Raw genomic sequence first — 19,839 nt, forward strand, 5'->3', positions numbered from 1 at the left:
TGAAGTCACTCAGTCGTGTCCAACTCCTAGCAACCCCATGTACCTCAGCCTACCAGGCTCCTCTGTCCATGGAATTCGCCAGGCAAGAGTACTGGAGTGGGTTCCCATAGCCTTCTCCAATACTTCTGCATATACTACACAAAGGAAGGGAAAACAGGAACTCAAATAGATGTTTGTTCACTAATGTTCAAAGCAGCATTAGGCACAATAGCCAAGATGTAGAAAAAGCTCAAATGTTCATTGACAGGTGAATAGATAAACGTGTGTGTGTGTGTGTGTATACACATAATATATATAGGAATATCATTCATCTTTTTATTTAAAGGATGGAAATCCTAACACATGCCACAACATAGAACCTTAAAGATATTATGCTAATGAAGTAAGCAACATAAAAATGGATAAATATGTATGATTCCACCTGTATTAGATACTTAGTGGAGTCAGACAAAAAATAGAATATAGAGACAAAATATAGAATGGTGACTGCTATCAAAGAATCAAAGGGTGGTTGCCAGAAGAGCATAATGAGGAGTTATTATTCAGTGGATAAAAAGTTTCTGTTTGGGATAATGAAAAACTCCTGGAGATGGATGTGATGATGGTTGCAGAACAATGTGAAGGCACTTAATGCCACTGAACTATATGTTTAAAATGGTAAACTTAATGTTATATATATATATTTTACTACAGTAAAAGTCAATTAAAATTTTAATATATTTTTGAAACATATATAATTCACATTTTGGGAGCTCTTGGACAGGACTCATAAACTATTAATTCATTCCAAAAATAGATTTAGAAGATGAATTTCACTAGAAAACTAGAACCTATTTAAAAAATCAAATAGAATTTCAAAACTAGAAAATACAATAAGTGAAATTAAAAATGTAATAGATGAGATTAATACCATAAGAGACAGTAGAAGAGAGGATTAATGAACCAAAAAGTAAATCAGTATAAAATAGCCACATTAAAGCACATAAGAAAAAGGATAGAAAAAGATGGAAAATCAAAAGAGTATTAAGAAACAGTGAAAAGTTCTGGAGTTCAAGAACAAGGAAAAGAATGGAACAGGAACTGTTTGAAGAGATAGAAGTTTTTCAAATATTACTAAAGATATCAAGTTAAACATCCAAAAGGGCTAAAAATCTGTGAACAAGATAAATACAAACCTAAATTTAATAATCAAACTGGAAACCAAGACAAAGAGAAAATCTTACAAAAGCTAGAGTTAAGAAAATATACATTGCTTTCAAAGGAACAATGATCAAGTGTACAGCTGACTGTTCAACAAAACCAATGAACTCCATAGAACTGAAGGTCACTTATAAATTACTGAGAGAAAATAACTTCCGTACTATAATTCTATATCCAGTGAAAATATTCTTCATAAATAAAGGTGGTGCTAAGGCATGTTCAGTTCAGTACAGTGCAGTTTAATTGCTCAGTCGTGTCCAACTCTTTGTGACCCCATGGACTGCAGCATGCCAGTCTTCCCTGTCCATCACGAACTCCCGGAGCCTACTCAAACTCATGTTCATTGAGTCAGTGATGCCATCCAACCATCTCATCCTCTCTGGTCCCCTTCTCCTCCTGCCTTCAATCATTCCCAGCATCAGGGTCTTTTCCAATGAGTCAGTTCTTCACATCAGGTAGCCAAAGTATTGGAGCTTCAGTAACAGCATCAGTCCTTCCAATGAATATTCAGGAATGATTCCTTTAGGATGGACTGGTTGGATCTCCTTGATGGACTGGTTGGATCTCCTTGCTGTCTAATGGACTCTCAAGAGTCTTCTCCAACACCACAGTTCAAAAGCATCAATTCTTCAGCGCTCAGCTTTCTTTATTGTCCAAATCTCACATCCATACATGACTACTGGAAAAACCATAGCTTTGACTAGATGGACCTTTGTTGGCAAAGTAATGTCTGCTTTTTAATATGCTGTCTAGATTGGTCATAGCTTTTTTCCCAAGAAGCAAGCGTCTTTTAATTTCATGGCTGCAATCACCATCTGCAGTGATTTTGGAGCCCAAGAAAATAAAGTCTGCCACTGTTGCCACTGTTTCCCCATCTATGTGCCATGAAGTGATGGGACCAGATACCATGATCTTACTTTTCTGAATGTTGAGTTTTAAGCCAACTTTTTCACTCTCCTCTTTCACTTTCATCAAGAGGCTCTTTAGTTCTTCTTCACTTTCTGCCATAAGTGTGGCATCATCTGTATATCTGAGGTTATTGATATTTCTCCCGGCAATCTTGATTCCAGCTTGTGCTTCATCCAGTCAAGCATTTCTCATGATGTACTCTGTATATAAGTTAAATAAGCAGGGTGACATTATACAGCCTTGACATACTCCTTTCCCGATTTGGAACCAGTCTGTTGTTCCATGTCCAGTTATAACTGTTGCTTCTTGACCTGCATACAGATTTCTCAGGAGGTAGGTCAGGTGGTCTGGTATTCCCATCTCTTGATTCCACAGTTTATTGTGATCCACACAGTCAAAGGCTTTGGCATAGTCAATAAAGCAGAAGTAGATGTTTTTTCTGGAACTCTCTTGCTTTTTTCAGTGATCCAACATGTTGGCAATTTGATCTCTGGTTCCTTTGCCTTTTCTAAATCCAACTTAAACATCTGGAATTTCACAGTTCATGTACTGTTGAAGCCTGGCTTGGAGAATTTTGAGCATTACTTTGCTAGTGCATGAGATGAGTGCAATTGTGTTTTGAATATTCTTTGGCATTGCCTTTCTTTGGGATTGGAATGAAAACTGACCTTTTCCAGTCCTGTAGCCACTGCTGAGTTTTCCAAATTTGCTGGCATATTATGTGCAGCACTTTAACAGCATCATATTTTAGTATTCAAAATAGCTCAGATGCAATTACATCACCTCCACTAGCTTTGTTTGTAGTGATGCTTCCTAAGGCCCACTTGACTTTGCATTCCAGGATGTCTGGCTCTAGGTGAGTGATCACACCATCGTGATTATCTGGGTCATGAAGATCTTTTTTGTATAGTTCTTCTGTGTATTCTTGCTACCTCTTCTTAATATCTTCTGCTTCTGTTAGGTCCATACCATTTCTGTGCTTTATCGAGCCCATCTTTGCATGAAATGTTCCCTTGGTATCTCTAATTTTCTTGAAGACATCTCTAGTCTTTCCCATTCTATTATTTTCCTCTATTTCTTTGCATTGATCACTAAGGAAGACTTTCTTATCTCTCCTTGCTATTCTTTGGAACTCTGCAGTCAAATAGGTGTATCTTTCCTTTTCTCCTTTGCCTTTCGCTTCTCTTCTTTTCTCAGGTATTTATAAGCCCTCCTCAGACAACCATTTTGCCTTTTTGCATTTCTTTTTCTTGGGGATGGTCTTGATCACTGCCTCCTGTATAATGTCATGAATCTCCATCCATAGTTCTTCAGGCATTCTATCTATCAGATCCAATCCCTTGAATCTATTTGTCACTTCCACTGTTAATTGTAAGGGATTTGATTTATGTCATACCTGAATGGTCTAGTTGTTTTCCCTGCTTTCTTCAATTTGAGTCTGAATTTGGCAGTAAAGACATGTTCAGATAAGTAAAAACTGAGAATGTGTTATTAGCAGACTCACACTAAAAGAAACATTAAAGGGAACTCTGGCAGAAGAACAGTGATCACAGACAGAAGAAAGAGAAATGGAAAGTGTAAATATAAAAGACTGTTGACTGTCTAAAACAACACTAATAACAATACTTTATGGATAAAATAAAAGTAGAAATGAAGTAAATGACAGAAATAGTAATAAATAAATAAAAGGCAGGATGTGAATGAAGTCTGTTGTAAGATTCTTGCATTGGGCTTCCCTGATAGCTCAGTTGGTAAATAATCCACCTGCAACGCAGGAGACCTCAGTTCAATTCCTGGGTTGGGAAGATCCCTTGGAGAAAGGATAGGCTACCCAGTGTTGTGTTCTTAGGCTTCCCTTGTGGCTTAGCTGGTAAAGAAACCACCCGCAATGTGGGAGACCTGGATTCGATCCCTGGGTTGGGAAGGTCTCCTGGAGAAGAGAAAGGCTACCCATTCCAGTATTCTGGTCTGGAGAATTTCATGGACTGTATAGTCCATGGAGTCTCAAAGAGTCGGATATGATTGAGAAACTTTTTAAAAAATGGACTGTTTGAAGCAATACTAATAATAATACTTTATGGATAAAATTAAAGTAGAGATTAAATAAATGACATAAATGGTAATAAATAAATAAAAGGCAGAATGTGAATAAAGTCTGTTATAAGATTCTTGCATTGTTCAAGAAGTGGTAAAAGCACTAATTTAACATAGACTCTAATTAGTCAAGAATGTATGCTTCACTCTCTAGGGCAATTTTACTCAAGTAGGAGTCATGACATAATTAAGCCCTACAGAAAATGTGTTTGTTTGTTTTTTTTTCCATTCTCCCAAGGGTGATGGACCCTAGTTCCATTTTAAATACAAGGAAGATAAGTTAATATATTCAATGAATATTTAGAGAATTAAATCTCTGGTGGAATCCAGTTGAGAAGAGCTTCTCTGTATTAACTATTAAAAGAATAGTAAAAGAATGTCTTAACAATTTGATGTAGGGGAAATGATAATAAGAAAATTCTTATTTAATCCAAAGCAAGGCAAAAAAGAGAAATAAGGAATAATAAATGAGGCAAATGGAAATCAAGAAGTAATATGTAAGATTTAAATCCAAATATCCAGTAAATAAATATAAATTGGGTAAATGTTTCAATTAAAAGACAGAGATTGTCAAGTTGCATAATAAAGCAAAATCCAGCAACATACTACAGAAAGGAGTTTCACCTGAAAAGGACACAGGTTGAAAACAAAAGTATAGAAAACAATATGCCATGCAATAATAAACAAACTGAAGCTGGTGTAACTGTACTAATATCAGACAAAGTATACTAAAGGCAAAAAATATTAATAGAAATAATGAATAGCATTTTATGGTGGTAAGGTATCAATTTAACAGGCAGCTATTAAAAAAACTGAACATACACATTCCCTGGGCCTATCACTTCCACTACTGGGTGTATACTCAACAAAAATGCATATATATATGCTCTGAAAGAGATGGACAATGTGCAGCAAAGAGTTAACATAACAGGAAATGCTATCCTTAGAAAAGCCTGCTTGCAAAGTTGGCCCTTGGCTGGCATCTGAAGACTCAGATTTAGGAAGGGTTTCCACCATCCCCTAACTGATAAGGATAATTTGCTCTAAGTTGAGCAAACAACATGGCTTATGCTGAACACCTGATTTTCTTCTAAGAGTCTAGAATTTTGGTGCAGGCCAGGCAGAGGGTGCTCATGTGACCAGCACTTTAAAAAACATTGGGTACTGAGTCTCTACTGCTGACAGGCAGCACTTCATACATGTTGTCACAACACGTGTGTGATGCTGGAAGAATTAAGCATGTGGTGTGTGACTTCTGGGACAGGATCTTGAAAGCTTGTTCCTGGTTTCCTTTAGACTTTGCCCCATGCACATTTTTCCCTTTACTGATTTTGCCTTGTGTCTTTTTGCTATAATAAATATTAGCCCCAAGTATGACTATTTGCTGAGTCCCACGAGTCCTCCGCCTATGAGTCACATCATCACCAAATCTGGGGTGATTTTCAGGATTCCCCACATACTGCTGACAGTGGTGGGATTGTCTGGCATGACCTTAACTCACTTAAATATGGCAAAAACATTGTTTGAGAAAAGGATGGTAGAGGATGACAAACCTGTGGTACTGGGTATCTATGGAATTATCTGTGGTATAAAAAAGTAGTTGAGCTGCTATCTGTTGTAGGAGGTAAAAGTTACCCTATGGAATTTTAAAATGTTAGATCCAACTCCAAGAGAGTTGGCTCGAAGCATCCTCTGGCTACTTTTGAACACAATGGCTAAAGTGAGAGGGAAAAGTGCAACCTGGGTGCCTTTTGTTTTTATCTTCTCCTCCAGGCTGGAGGAAGCAGGTCCAAACATTCCCAAAGGTGAACTTAGAATGGGCCAAAGTCTTGAAAAGTTTGAGTTCTTTTTGTTCATGTGTGTGTGGTGGAGGCTCGGGTGGGGGGAGTGCGGGTTGGGGGGGAGGTTAAATCACTTCCCAGTTGTTGTTGTTGTTCAGTCCCTCAGACATGTCCAACTCTTTGTGACCCCATAGACCGTAGCATGCCAGGCTTCCCTGTCCTTCACCATCTCCTGGAGTTTGCTCAAACTCATGTCCATTGAGTTGGTGATGCCATCCAACCATCTCACCCTCTGTCGTCTCCTTCTCCTGCCTTCAATCTTTCCCAGCATCAGGGTCTTTTCTAATGAGTCGGCTCTTCACATCAGGTGCCAAAGTATTGGAGCTTCAGCTTCAGCATCAGTCCTTCCAATGAATTTTCAGGATTGATTTTCCTTAGGGTTGACTGGTTTGATTTCCTTGCAGTCTAAGGAACTCTCAAGTATCTTCTCCAAAACCACAGTTCAGAAGCATCAGTTCTTTGGCACTCAGACTTCTTTATGGTCCAACTCTCATATCCATACATGACCACTGGAAAAACCATAGCTTTGACTATATGGACCTTTGTAGGCAAAGTAATGTCTCTGCTTTTTAATATGCTGTCTAGGTTTGTCATAGCTTTTCTTCCAAGGAGCAAGTGTCTTTAAATTTTGTGGCTGCAGTCACCATCTGCAGTGATTTTGGAGCACAAGAAAATTAAGTCTGTCACTATTTCCATTGTTTCCCCCTCTATTGCCCCATTACTTCCCAGAGCTGGAGCAAAATTTTATAAACAAAAAATCAAAGGGAGAAAAACACTCTAGCCACTGCTGCCACAGCCTTCTACCCCCACTCCTACATTTCAACAGGGATCTCCCTGCAACTACAACAGTAAGCCTGTAAATGCTGGATTTTCTGCTCAAGGTTTGAGAAAGCTTGAGCAAAGGGTGGAATGGAGGAACTTTTAAAAATGACTTTGTATTTTGTGGCTATTGCATCTTGGTGTATAATAGATACTGATGTAAAATGTTATATTCTTGTAGTCTCGTAAAGCTAGAGGGATCATTTCTATCAGGAAAAGTTGCAAAAAGAAAAAAGAACATCAGTGGGATACAACTACTTTGCTTTTTGCTGCCAGTGAGCAGATTGGAATTCAAACTCTTTGAGTATTGGAAATAAAACTAGTCTCCATAACTAATGATTTTTGCTATCAATTTTTTTACTATTGGAGTTTCAAGAAAAAGGAAGACAACATGAAAAGAGAGGCAGTCTTCAGATGAAAATACACTTTTTGAGTTTAGAAAGCAGTTTTTAGTTGTGAAATCAAATGTGTAACTCTTAAGAGGCTGATATATTTTTTTTCATCCTCTTGTGCACATTTTTGATTGTGTTAATTTGGAATGTAAGGCACAATAAGAAGAGCCTGGGAGAGTCTTGTTTGTCACTTGGGCTTGGACTTGGACCTAAGCCGTGGTTGACCAGTCCTGTACCATCTCAGCTTTGCTGCTGCCTAAGAAAAGCTCTCTTGGCATCCTAAATTTACAGATTCTAATTCCGTGGATCTGACTCTCAGCTGAAACCTGATAAGGTCTGCTATAGACTATTCCCACATCAGCACCAGATGTGCTAAACTGAAAGCAGGTACAGGCTAAATGAACTCTAAATGAACTATGTGAGGTTTAAATGAATTCAGACTTGGATTGTTGCAGATTTGAATCACCCTTCTTATGATCCTAAATTGTAAAACCACCCCTGATGCTGGCTGGGCCATTTGAGTCAGTTGAGTTGCAGATGGCCAAGGGAAAAGTCTTATTTTCTGATGGGACTATCTGAAATTGATCCTCTGATTGGCTCTATATTTCTAATACAAAAGCTGGTTACATTCCTGATGTGATTTCTGTGAAAGCTGCAAATTGAGGGAGGGCATATGATAGGGAATGTGACATCCTCCACCATTCCTCTCAGATCAAACTCTTGATCCTTCCTGAGCCTGCATCCCTGCTGTTGATGATCATGTTTGACTTTCTAGATTAGTTACAGCTTAAAATAGACTGTTAGCCGGACTCTACTTCCTTCTCCTTCCCCCGATACATAAACCTAAATAAGGCAGTATGTTTATTAAATGTAGCTGTCCGCATAAAAAGAATAATCTTTTCTAGGCTGCTCACTGGATAATTGATCAGGGTGAAAGGAATGGGAAGTATGAAAACCCAATTTTAAAACATTTGAAAATTGAGAATTTCATCTTAACCAATTCCTGGATATGATACGTCTTTCCGATTAAGTTATTTTAACATGTTTGCCTTTGAAAATGCTTTTAAACTTCTTACATGCAACTCTTCTAGACAAAAGGTCTGTGTGAGAGGAGAGGATGATTGTACAATTATAACTGCTAAATGGGACACACAGATTTTCTAACAGTGGAGAAAAAACACCTGAGGAGGCATGAGTGAAGGATGAGGGCATTAATGATCTTGGATTTTTAGAACTGGAAATTCTGAAATTCCTGGAAGCTTTCCTCTTCTCCTTACTAAAAGCATGTGTTGCCTTCCCTGCTGCTGAGAGTGCTTTGAATTCAAATTGACTGCTAATCCCAGAGTCAGATCTGACAGCTAACTATGAGACAGCATCTACCTTCCACTCAGCACCTCCACATGTCATCCACATTTGCAAGGCAGATGAATTGGTGCGCTGAAAAAACAAAATTGTTTGGATCCAGCTACCTTCAGAAAACAGTCCCACTGAAACCAAATTCTGAACTGCGTTTTTTGGACTGGATTGGAAACACTAAGGCAGCAAGCCTCACAGTAAGAGGTTAGCCACATTAGGGATTTTGTTAACCTAAACTGCCTAATTAATGTATGTCCTACTTGGGATGCCCTAATGATTATAAATTATTTTTGTCCAATGGTACTGCATGTGCCCTCTTGCATTGTACTTGTCAGTGAGCCTTGACTATCCTGGCACTGCCTCAGCTCTGGAAGGCATTCAGGTCAGCTTCAGTTTACTGACCAGGCTTGTGTTGTGCCTGGATTGATGCTTCAAGCATTTTTTTTTTTAATTTTTAATGGAACCTTAAGGAGGAAACCATCTGGCTTTTGAAGGTACTTGTTTATGGTAATGGATTTGTTTTGTCTGCTCAGTATAAGACCCCTGAAGACATAACTGAGAACAATATGGCAGGTTGATCTCACTCTGCTGTGTCGAGTCCTTATGAAAAAGACACCTTGGCCAAGAGACCAGAAGGTGGAGTTTGGAGTTTTGGTACATGCTAGGCAGAGGGTGCCTATGCTACCAGCCCCTAATAAAAACAAACACTGGACACTGAGTCTCTAATGAGCTTCCTTAGTAGACATTTCATACATTTTGTCAAAATATGATGCTGGAGAAATTAAACATGCGCTGCACAACTCCACTAGGAAGAGGACTCTTACAAGCTTGTGCCTGGTTTCCTCTGAACTTTGACCATGCACCTTTTTTCTTTGCTGATTTTGCTTTGTATCCCTTTGCTGTAATAAACCTTACCATTAGTATAGATCTATGCTGAGTTCTTTGCCAACAAAAGTCCATCTACTAAAAGGTATGGTTTTTCCAGTAGTCAGGTATGGATGTGAGAGTTGGACTATAAAGAAAGCTGAGTGCCAAAGAACTGATGCTTTTGAACTGTGGTGTTGGAGAAGACTCTTGAGAGTTCCTTGGACTGCAGGGAGATCAAACCAGTTGATCCTAAAGTAAATCAGTCCTGAATATTCATTGGAAGGACTGATGCTGAAGCTGAAACCCCAATATTTGGCCACCTGATGCAAAGAACTGACTCGGTGGAAAAGACCCTGATGCTGGAAAAGATTGAAGGCAGGTGGAGAAGGGGACAACAGAGGATGAGATGGTTGGATGGCATCCCCAACTTGATGAACATGAGTTTGAGCAAGCTCTAGGAATTGGTGATGGACAGGGAAGCCTGGTGTGCTGCAGTCCATGGGGTTGCAAAGAGTCAGACATGACTGAGTGACTGAACTGAACTGATGCTGAGTCCTGTGAATCACCAAACCTAGAAGTGATCTTTGGGAATTCCCACACAACAAGAATGTTCATAGGAACTTTAAATGATAACAAAAAACTGGAGGAAAAATTCAAATGTCTGTCAACAAGTGAATGGATACATAACGATGCATTCATACATTGAATGTATATAGCAATGAAAAAGAATGAACTAATTCTAAGTACAACAATATGGATGAATCCTATAGACACAATGTTGAGTGAAAGAAACCAGATACAAAAACTAGATAATGTATGATGCTCTTAGTATAAAGCTCAAAAATGGACAAATCATACTTACTTGTATTTGAAGTTTTAATGGTGGTTAACTTTGAGGCCTGTAGGACATTAATACCTAGGAAGGGGCAAAAAAGAGGCTAATGCAGGGCTAGTAATGTTCCATATCCTGATTTGGGTTGTGTGTTTCTGTGTAAAAATTCATCAGATTTTATATTTAAGGTTCATGTGTTTAACTGCATGCATATTATACTATAAGCAATTTTGAATAAAAGAACCTAGCATCCATTGATGGATGAAAAGATAAACAAAATGTGTTATATGCATACAATGGAGTTTTATTCAGCCTTAAAAAAGGATAAAATTCTGGCACTATAAAATAGATGAACCTTCAGACATTATTCTAAGTGGAATAGGCCAGTCACAAAAGGATATTGTATGACTCTACATATATGAGGTATCTAGAGTAAGCAAATTCATTGAGACAGAAAGAATGGTGATTGCCAGGGACTGGGAGGAAGGGAGCCTCTTCCTTACAAGCTTGTGCCTGGTTTCTGGGAGGAGTTATTGTTTAATGGTTATAGTTTCAGTTCAGGAAAATGAAAAATTTCTAAAGATGGGTGGAAGTGATAGTTGTATAACATTGCAAATGTATTTAATGTCACTGAACAGTTAAAATGGTAAATTTTATGTATATTTTACCGTAATACAATAAAAAGAAACAAAATGGAAGGAACAGTAGATAAACCTGCTTGTGATATCACTCTCAGGTAAAATGTGTGCTGCATAGAGTGGACCCTGGAATATGGCCAAAGGCGTTGATAGCTCTCTGGTTCTGTCCCTAAGAGTGAAGCAACACTAAAAAAGTGGCATATTTGTTAGGTATCATACGTAGGATGAAGAGGAGACAAAAATGAAATCCCTAAGAAAAATGGGTTACAGCCCCCCACCCCCCAAAAAAGAGGTACTAATTCTGTTAGTACTGAAATATATATTCTGGGAAAAAAGGGTTTGAGAGCTATGTGTATCATGCTGTCCTTTGTTATAAAAGGGAAAAATGTGTGTGAATAAATGAAATATTTCCTCATAAGAGTTATTGGTATTATAATTGCCTTTTGAAAGACAAAAAGAAATGCAACTGCATTTAACATAGACATCAATTATCAGATATATTCTAATTTCAGAATGCTAAACTATTAAAAAAAACAACATCTTATACTCAAGGAAATAAGGTGGATGTGTGTGTGAATGTGCACAGTGTGTGTACACACATACATATGTGCATATATACACATACAAGACATTGAGACACACAATGTGTGTATTTATATTTTCATTAAAATTGTGCCTTACTTTTGTAGCTGATAGTTAAAGTCTTCCCCCTTTTTCCAGTTTTCAAAATAGCTCCTCTGCAAAGTAAATTTTACTCTAAGGGTCCACAAAATTTCCTATCAGATATAAGAATATTAAAATATCTTGATTTATTTGGATAAAATGTGTTCTCCCATTGAATAAAATGTGTCAGTAGTATGCTATTGAAGGAGATCAAGATGCACTCATTTCACTTTTTCCGGTTTAGTTTGCCATCTTTAAACTGGTGAGGTTTTTGTTCAGCTTTCTTGAAGCATAGTTTATACTGGTAAGTCTGATAATCAGAATAGTTTTTGTACTTTTTATGAGCTTTAAGGAAATTCAATGTATGAATGTTGGTAATAGCATTCTATCATTCATAGAACTATTAATTTTTATATGCATTCTTATCTCATGTAGATGACTTGACTTTTTTATAAGAGCATAATTTGTTTTTAGAACACAGATAACTGCCTATTCTTTCTCTTGGAAAGCCCATGGTGCTTAGTATGGCCCTGTACATGACATGGACATTAACTTTGAGAGACAGAACTTATTTTGTTCAATAAGGAAGCATAAATTAATGCAAAAAATGTTTGCTGGTAGGATTTGTGCACTGAAAATATCTTGACCATTTCTCAATTCTATATCAGGATGCAACAGTAGAATGAAACTCAGTGGAAGACCCTACAGACACATGGGTGTCCTTGGAACTTCAAAACTCTATGACATTCGGAAAACTATCTTTACCTTCACTCCACAGGTGGGTGGAATGAGCTTTGATGTGCATTGAGATGAATGAAAATAAAAGAGAAACAGTATAGAAATAAAGCATTTACTCGAGCTGGGAGAAGTGTCAGAGTTCCATGGGACCTTGCACACATTAAGCTGCTTAGTAAATATTTGTTGAGTTGGACTGAATTGATGTTGCAGCAAAGAGCTATGCCAAGTAACTGTGGCTACCGAGAGTAGTCCTTGGTATTGCAGAAGCAGTGAGTACTCTTTATTAAAGATTAAATATAATACTGTATCCTTTACAAACAAAATATAGTCTTTTTTGGTAATATTCAGCTACCAAATTAGATCTTCTATTTCTTTCTGAGATGGGCCATTTTTACATGCTTAGAAATTTTTCATATCCTCTTCTAAACAAAAATGTCAGTACTATTTTAGCCATGAGATACATTGTTTATTAGCATGATGTTTATTACCCATATTACAGTAGCAAGCCTTATTATGTATGTGTATAGGAGTAGAAACTATTTTCTGGAAAGAAAGATTAAGTTCCCCATTTGTTATCTTACATCTGAAATACTGCACTGAAGTACAGATGAAAGAATAATGGACCAGAAATTCTCTCTCTGATTTTGCCATTTGCTAGTCATATAACTTTGCTAATCTACTCAGTGTCTCTTGGCCTTACTTTTTGTCTATTAAAAAGGAGAAAAGCCCTCACTGGGTTGTTAGAATTAAATAAAATCATGTACTTGAAAACACTTTGTTAACTATAGCACACTAAAAATGTCCAAGACAACTATATGTACTAATAGGCCACCAGATACTTTGGGAAGAATTAGGCATTAAATTTGGAGGTATTGTTTCCTCTGTGGTATCTTATACACCTTTATGAATATAAGAGTATTTTAAAATATTATTTGATAGTTATGAGATTAATTATTCTAAACCATTATTTTTCTTTTTCTTAGTTTATAGACCAGCAACAATTCTACCTGGCTCTAGACAACAACATGATAGTGGAAATGCTTAGAACAGACCTCTCCTATCTCTGTAGCCGCTGGAGAATGACAGGCCAGCCCACCATCACCTTCCCCATCTCACACAGCATGCTTGGTAAGGTTATATGAGGCAAGGAATGAATGTATTTTTGGAATAAGTTGTGTGATTAGCCCTTCAAAATCATAGTCACTGGAAAGCTGCTTTTTGTCATTTATTCTTTCAGCAGTTTATTAAGCTTTTGTTTTGTACCAGGCACTTTTCAAAGCACTAGGCATACATGAGGTGAATACGGTAGATGAGGTTTCTACTCTTATGGAGCTTATGTTTTCGAATAAATATGTAGCAAAAAACCAATTCACAAGAATATTTCAGGTGGTTTGAGAGCTATAATTCAAGATATGTAGTAGAATAATTTGTTTGGGGCTACTTTAGATAATTGGTTTCTAGGCCAGTTTACAGAAACTTTATTAATAAAACTCATTTTAAAGACAATCTCACTCTAGTGGAGCATCAAGACTTTACAGATAAATTCCCAGACTTTCTTTCCAAGGCTTGTCTAACTGAAGAAATAAATCTAGCAGAGAAAAGTAAAAAGGCTTTCAGTTTATCTTTTCTTTATTAGCTGGGCTTCCTGGCATTGCTTACTTGAAACTGAGTGAGAAGTTTATTGTTCTCTAAGTTCCTGAAGGACTAGAGCCAATACTGAAGCACTGTTTCCTTTCTGTATCTCTGCTATTGCTTCCAAAAGCCTGTTTGTACTGCCAAAGTACATAGAATTTCTTTTCATTAGAGAAGAATCCTTTGTCATAAATCATTCAAAGTCCAGGCAGACTTAGGGATTTTGATCACATCTCCAAAGTGCTTCAAAAGCACTGAAGTTGAGGAAGTAGGGTAGTCTTTCTTCTTTATATAAGACAATTATCAATCACCCAGTTAATAACTACTGTGTGTGCAGAACTATCTTCAGAAAGTATAAAGTCTAATTGGAGAGGCAAAGCTAATTCCCCAAAATAATAGAAAACAATTCACGACAGTATATAAAGAATTACTAAACCATTAGATTAGTATTTTATAGTGATAGTGATCACATTGTTAATGAAAATTTATTTACTAGGTGGGACTTATTCAGGCTTTTGTGGATGTGTGGTATTCATATGGAAGGAGAAAAGAAGGAAAGGCACTTTAGGTGAGGGGAAAAAAATACCATGAGTGAAGCTGAGAGGCAGGGATGCACTTGACTTGTGAGTGGACAGTGAAGAAGCCAAGATGAATAGAGAGGAGCTTGCATGTTGGAATATGTGAAGTGAAAGTCACTCAGTCATGTCCAACTCTTTGCAACCTTATGGACAGTACAGTCCATGGAATTCTCCAGGCCAAAATATTGGAGTGGATAGCCTTTCCCTTCTCCAGGGGATCTTCCCAACCCAGTGATTGAGCCCAGGTCTCCTGCATTGAAGGTAGAATATTTACCAGCTGAGCGACAAGGGAAGCCCATGTTGGAGTATAAGTATCAACAAAATTGGGCAAGTAAGGTAGGGTCAGATTATGAAGACCTTAAAGAGATGGGAATACCAGACCACCTGACCTGCCTCCTGAGAAATCTGTGTGCAGGTCAAGAAGCAACAGTTAGAACCGGACGTGGAACAACAGACTGGTTCCAAATTGGGAAAGGAGTACAGCAAGGCTGTACATTGTCATGCTGCTTATTTAACTTATATGCAGAGTACATCATGCAAAAAGCCTGCCTGGAGGAAGCACAAGCTGGAATCAAGATTGCAGGGAAAAATATCAATAACCTCTGATATGCAGATACACCACCCCTATGGCAGAAAGTGAAGAAGAAATAAAGAGCCTCTTATGAAAGTGAAAGAGGAGAGTGAAAAAGCCAGCTTAAAACTCAACATTCAAAAAGCTAAGATCATGGCATCAGGTCCTATCATTTCATGGCAAATAGATGAGGAAACAATGGAAACAGTGACAGACTTTATTTTCTTAGGCTCCAAAATCACTGCATATGGTGGCTGCAGCCATGAAATTAAAAGATGCTTTCTCCTTGGAAGAAAAGCTATGACAAACCTAGACGACATATTAAAAAGCAGAGACATTTCTTTACTGACAAAGGTCTGTATAGTCAAGCCCTTGGTTTTTCCAGTAGTCATGTATGGATGTGAGAGGATCATAAGGAAAGCCGAGCACTGAAGAATTGATGGTTGGAGAAGACTCTTGAGAGTCGCTTAGACAGCAAGGAGATCCAACCAGTCCATCCTAAAGGAAATCAGTCCTGAAAATTCACTGGAAGGACTAATGTTGAAAATGAACTCCAATACTTTGGCCACCTGATGTAAAGAACTGACTCATTGGAAAAGACCCTGATGCTGGGAAAGATTGAAAGCAGGAGAAGGAGACAACAGAGGATGAGATGGTTGGATGGCATCACCGACTCGGTAGACATGAGTTTGATTAAGCTCTGGAAGTTGGTGATAGACAGGGAAGTCTGGTGTGCTGCAGTCCATGTGGTTGCAAAGAGTCGGACATGACTGAGTGACTGAACTGACTGAAAATAAGCAGGGAAATTTAAAATAAATTGTCTCAGAAGTCTGCAGTAACTAAAAATTTTTGAGCAAAGAGCAATATGATGAAAGTGATGTTTAAGGAATATTTATTTAGTGACAATTTTCATTGTTGTTAGGAGAATCTGATATCAAGGAAACTAATCCAGGTATGAGGTGATGAGAAGATACTCTGGGCTGATGATAATAAAAATTGAATGGGAAAGGTGGAGATGAGTCATTTTATTTTTTATAATGCTATTTATTTATTTATGTCTGTATTGGGTCTTTGTTGCTGTGTGAGCTTTTCTCTAGTTGCAGTGAACAAGAGCTACTCTCTAGTTGGGCTGGGTGGGTTTCTCACTGTGGTGGCTTCTCTTGTTGCAAAGCATGGACTCTAAGGCACACGGGCTTCAGTAGCTGCAACACATGGGCTCAATACTTGAGATTTCTGGGCTCTAGAGCACAGGCTTAATAGTTGTGGCACATGGGCTTAGTTGCTCTATGGCATGTGGGAGATTCCCAGACCAGGGATTGAACCTTTGTCTTCTGCATTGGCAGGCAGATTCTTTACCACTGAGCCACCAGGGAAGCCCACAAGAGTCATTTTAATCAACACCTTAAAAGTCAGGTGTTGACTGACTAGATATGAAAGTCACGTGTTGGCTGACTAGATGTGAGATATGAATCAAGATAATGCCAACATTTAGAGACTAGCTAAAAATGCTGCACCGATAAAAGCAGAGAAGTTCTAAAGAAAGATGCCAGTTGTAAAGGGACGTGTTGAGTTTGTAGTGACAAAGAGATTTCAAAATTGAAATGCCAATAGTTGTGGATGACATAAACAGCCATAGTTTGGGAAGAAGAATATAACTAAAATCTAAATTTAAATCACAAAGTTTTGACACTTGGTATGTGGTCACACAACAAAAACAGAAGTATCCATAGCAATAATAACTGCAATGTTTTTTTAGCACTCTCTCTGTATCAGGCACTGATCTAAGTGCTTTCAATGCATCATTTTGAAATCTCTACAACAACCCTATTCAGGTAGGTACTATTAAAAGCATCTATTTTATAGGTGAAGAAGGTGACTCATTGTATAGTCACAAAGCTAGTAAGCAACAAAGTCAGGCCTCAAATCAGGTCTGTCAGTCTCCAAAATATACATTACTAATACAGTAGCTATGTATTTTTGTCAGGGAAAATTTTGTGCTGGTGAAATTGGAATGAACATATTTAGTGATCACATTAAAATGTGAATTAAATCCTCATATTAAAGACAAAGATTCCTAGGATAAGTAAAAGCAAAATCCAGCTAGATGCTACTTATGAAAGCTGACAAAAGCTATCCCTAAAATAAAATTTTATGGAAAAACAGAAAATAAAGGAAGACAAAAATATATCATGTAAATGCTAACAAAAAGAAAGCGATGATGGCAATATTAATATAAAAAATAGCAAATAGAATTCAGGGTGCAAATCAGTAAATGGGATAGGAAGGATATTTTATATTGATGAGTTATAGTACATGAAAACAGTAGAACATTTATAAATTTTTATCTACTGAGGAATATCAGTGAAATGTATAAAGCTGATATTTAGGAAAACTTAATGACAATATGATAAATCCATTGTACAGTCATAGTGGGAAACTATAACATATCTCTATCATAATGTCCACTAGACCATTCAGTGTGACCTAAATCAAATCCCTAATGATTATACAGTGGAAGTAAGAAATAGATTTAAAGGATTAGACCTTATAGACAGAGTGCCTGATGAATTATGGACGGAGGTTCATGACATTGTGCAGGAGAAAGGGAGTAAGACCATACCCAAGAAAAAGAAATGCAAAAAAGCAAAATGGCTGTCTGAGGAGGCATTACAAATAGCTGTGTAAAGAAGAAAAGTAAAAAGCAAAGGAGAAAAGGAAAGATATACTCATTTGAATGCAGAGTTCCAAAGAATAGCAAGGAGAGATAAGAAACCTTTCGTCAGTGATCAAAGCAAAGAAATATAGGAAAACAATAGAATGGGAAAGACTAGAGATGTCTTTAAGAAAATTAGAGATACCAAGGGAACATTTCATGCAAAGATAGGCTCAATAAAGGACAGAAATGGTATGGACTTAACAGAAGCAGAAGATATTAAGAAGAGGTGGCAAGAATACACAGAAGAACTGTACAAAAAAGATCTTCAGGACCCAGATAATCACAATGGTGTGATCATTCACCTAGAGCCAGACAGCCTGGAATGTGAAGTCAAGTGGGCCTTAGGAAGCGTCACTACCAACAAAGCTAGTGGAGGTGATGGAATTCCAGTGGAGGTATTTCAAATCCTGAAAGATGATGCTCTGAAAGTGCTGCACTCAATATGCCAGCAAATTTGGAAAATTCAGCAGTGGCCACAGGACTGGAAAAGGCCAGTTTTCATTCCAATCCCAAAGAAAGGCAATGCCAAAGAATGCTCAAACTACCTCACAGTTGCACTCATCTCACACGCTAGTAAAGCATTGCTCAAAATTCTCCAAGCCAGGCTTCAACAGTACGTGAACTGTGAACTTCCAGATGTTCAAGCTGGTTTTAGAAAAGGCAGAGGGACCAGAGATCAAATTGCCAACATCAGCTGGATCATCACAAAAGCAAAAGAGTTCCAGAAAAACATCTATTTCTGCTTTATTGACTATGTCAAAGCCTTTGACTGTGTGGATCACAATAAACTGTGGAAAACTCTTCAAGAGATGGGAATACCAGACCACCTGACCTGCCTCTTGAGAAAACTGTGTGCAGGTCAGGAAGCAACAGTTAGAACTGGACATGGAACAACAGACTGGTTCCAAATAGGAAAAGGAGTATGTCAAGACTGTATATTGTCACCATGCTTATTTAACTTATATTCAGAGTACATCATGAGAAATGCCTGCCTGGATGAAGCACAAGCTGGAATCAAGATTGCCAGGAGAAATATCAATAACCTCAGATATGCAGATGACACCACCCTTATGGCAGAAAGCGAAGAAGAATGAAAGTGAAAGAGGAGAGTGAAAAAGCTGGCTTAAAGCTCAACATTCAGAAAACAAAGTTCATGGCATCCAGTCCCATCACTTTATGGCAAATAGATGGAGAAACAGTAGCAACAGTGGCAGACTATTTTCTTGGGCTCCAAAATCAATGCAGATGGTGACTGCAGGCATGAAATTAAAAGACACTTACTCCTTGGAAGAAAAGTTATGACCAACCTAGACAGTGTATTAAAAAGCAGAGACATTACTTTGCCAACAAAGTCCATCTAGTCAAGGCTATGATTTTTCCAGTAGTCATGTATGGATGCAAGAGTTGAACTATAAAGAAAGCTGAGCGCCGAAGAATTGATGCTTTTGAACTGTGGTGTTGGAGAAGACTCTTGAGAGTCCCTTGGACTGCAAGGAGATCCAACCAGTCCATCCTAAGGGAAATCAGTCCTGAATATTCTTTGGAAGGACTGATGTTGAACCTGAAACTCCAATATATTGGCCACCTGATGGGAAGAACTGACTCATTTGAAAAGACCCTGATGCTGGGAAAGATTGAAGGTGGGAAGATAAAGGGACGACAAAGGATGGATGGTTGGATGGCATCACTGACTCAGTGGACATGAGTTTGAATAAGCTCTGGGAGTTGGTGATGGACAGGGAGGCCTGGTTTGCTGTGGTCCATGGGGTTGTAAAGAGTCGGACATGACTGCGTGACTGGACTGAACTGAAGTGAATCATAATGTCACAGATCAATTACACAAAAATAAAGATATAGAAAATTAACAAACTCTGTGTTTATATGAAACAGAAAGAAATCCAGAAATCAGAATATACACACATGTATACCTGTGGCGGATTCATTTTGATATTTGGCAAAACTAATACAATTATGTAAAGTTTAAAAATAAAAT

The 19,839-nt window shown here is 37.8% G+C and overlaps 1 protein-coding gene across 4 annotated transcripts in view; it reads left to right on the forward strand.

The window, feature by feature from the left end:
- The window catches only part of PHKA1 (phosphorylase kinase regulatory subunit alpha 1), a 177,519-nt gene that overhangs the window by 89,526 nt on the left and 68,154 nt on the right, over positions 1 to 19,839 (forward strand). For all 4 annotated transcript variants that reach the window (XM_055563628.1, XM_055563626.1, XM_055563629.1 and 1 more), the window contains 2 exons: positions 12,280 to 12,389; positions 13,333 to 13,477. In XM_055563628.1, coding sequence (XP_055419603.1) covers positions 12,280 to 12,389; positions 13,333 to 13,477 — 255 coding nt within the window. The remainder of the gene's footprint in view (positions 1 to 12,279; positions 12,390 to 13,332; positions 13,478 to 19,839) is intronic.

This window comes from Bubalus kerabau, chromosome X (assembly GCF_029407905.1).
Source record: "Bubalus kerabau isolate K-KA32 ecotype Philippines breed swamp buffalo chromosome X, PCC_UOA_SB_1v2, whole genome shotgun sequence".
NCBI classification, from domain to species: domain Eukaryota; kingdom Metazoa; phylum Chordata; class Mammalia; order Artiodactyla; family Bovidae; genus Bubalus; species Bubalus kerabau.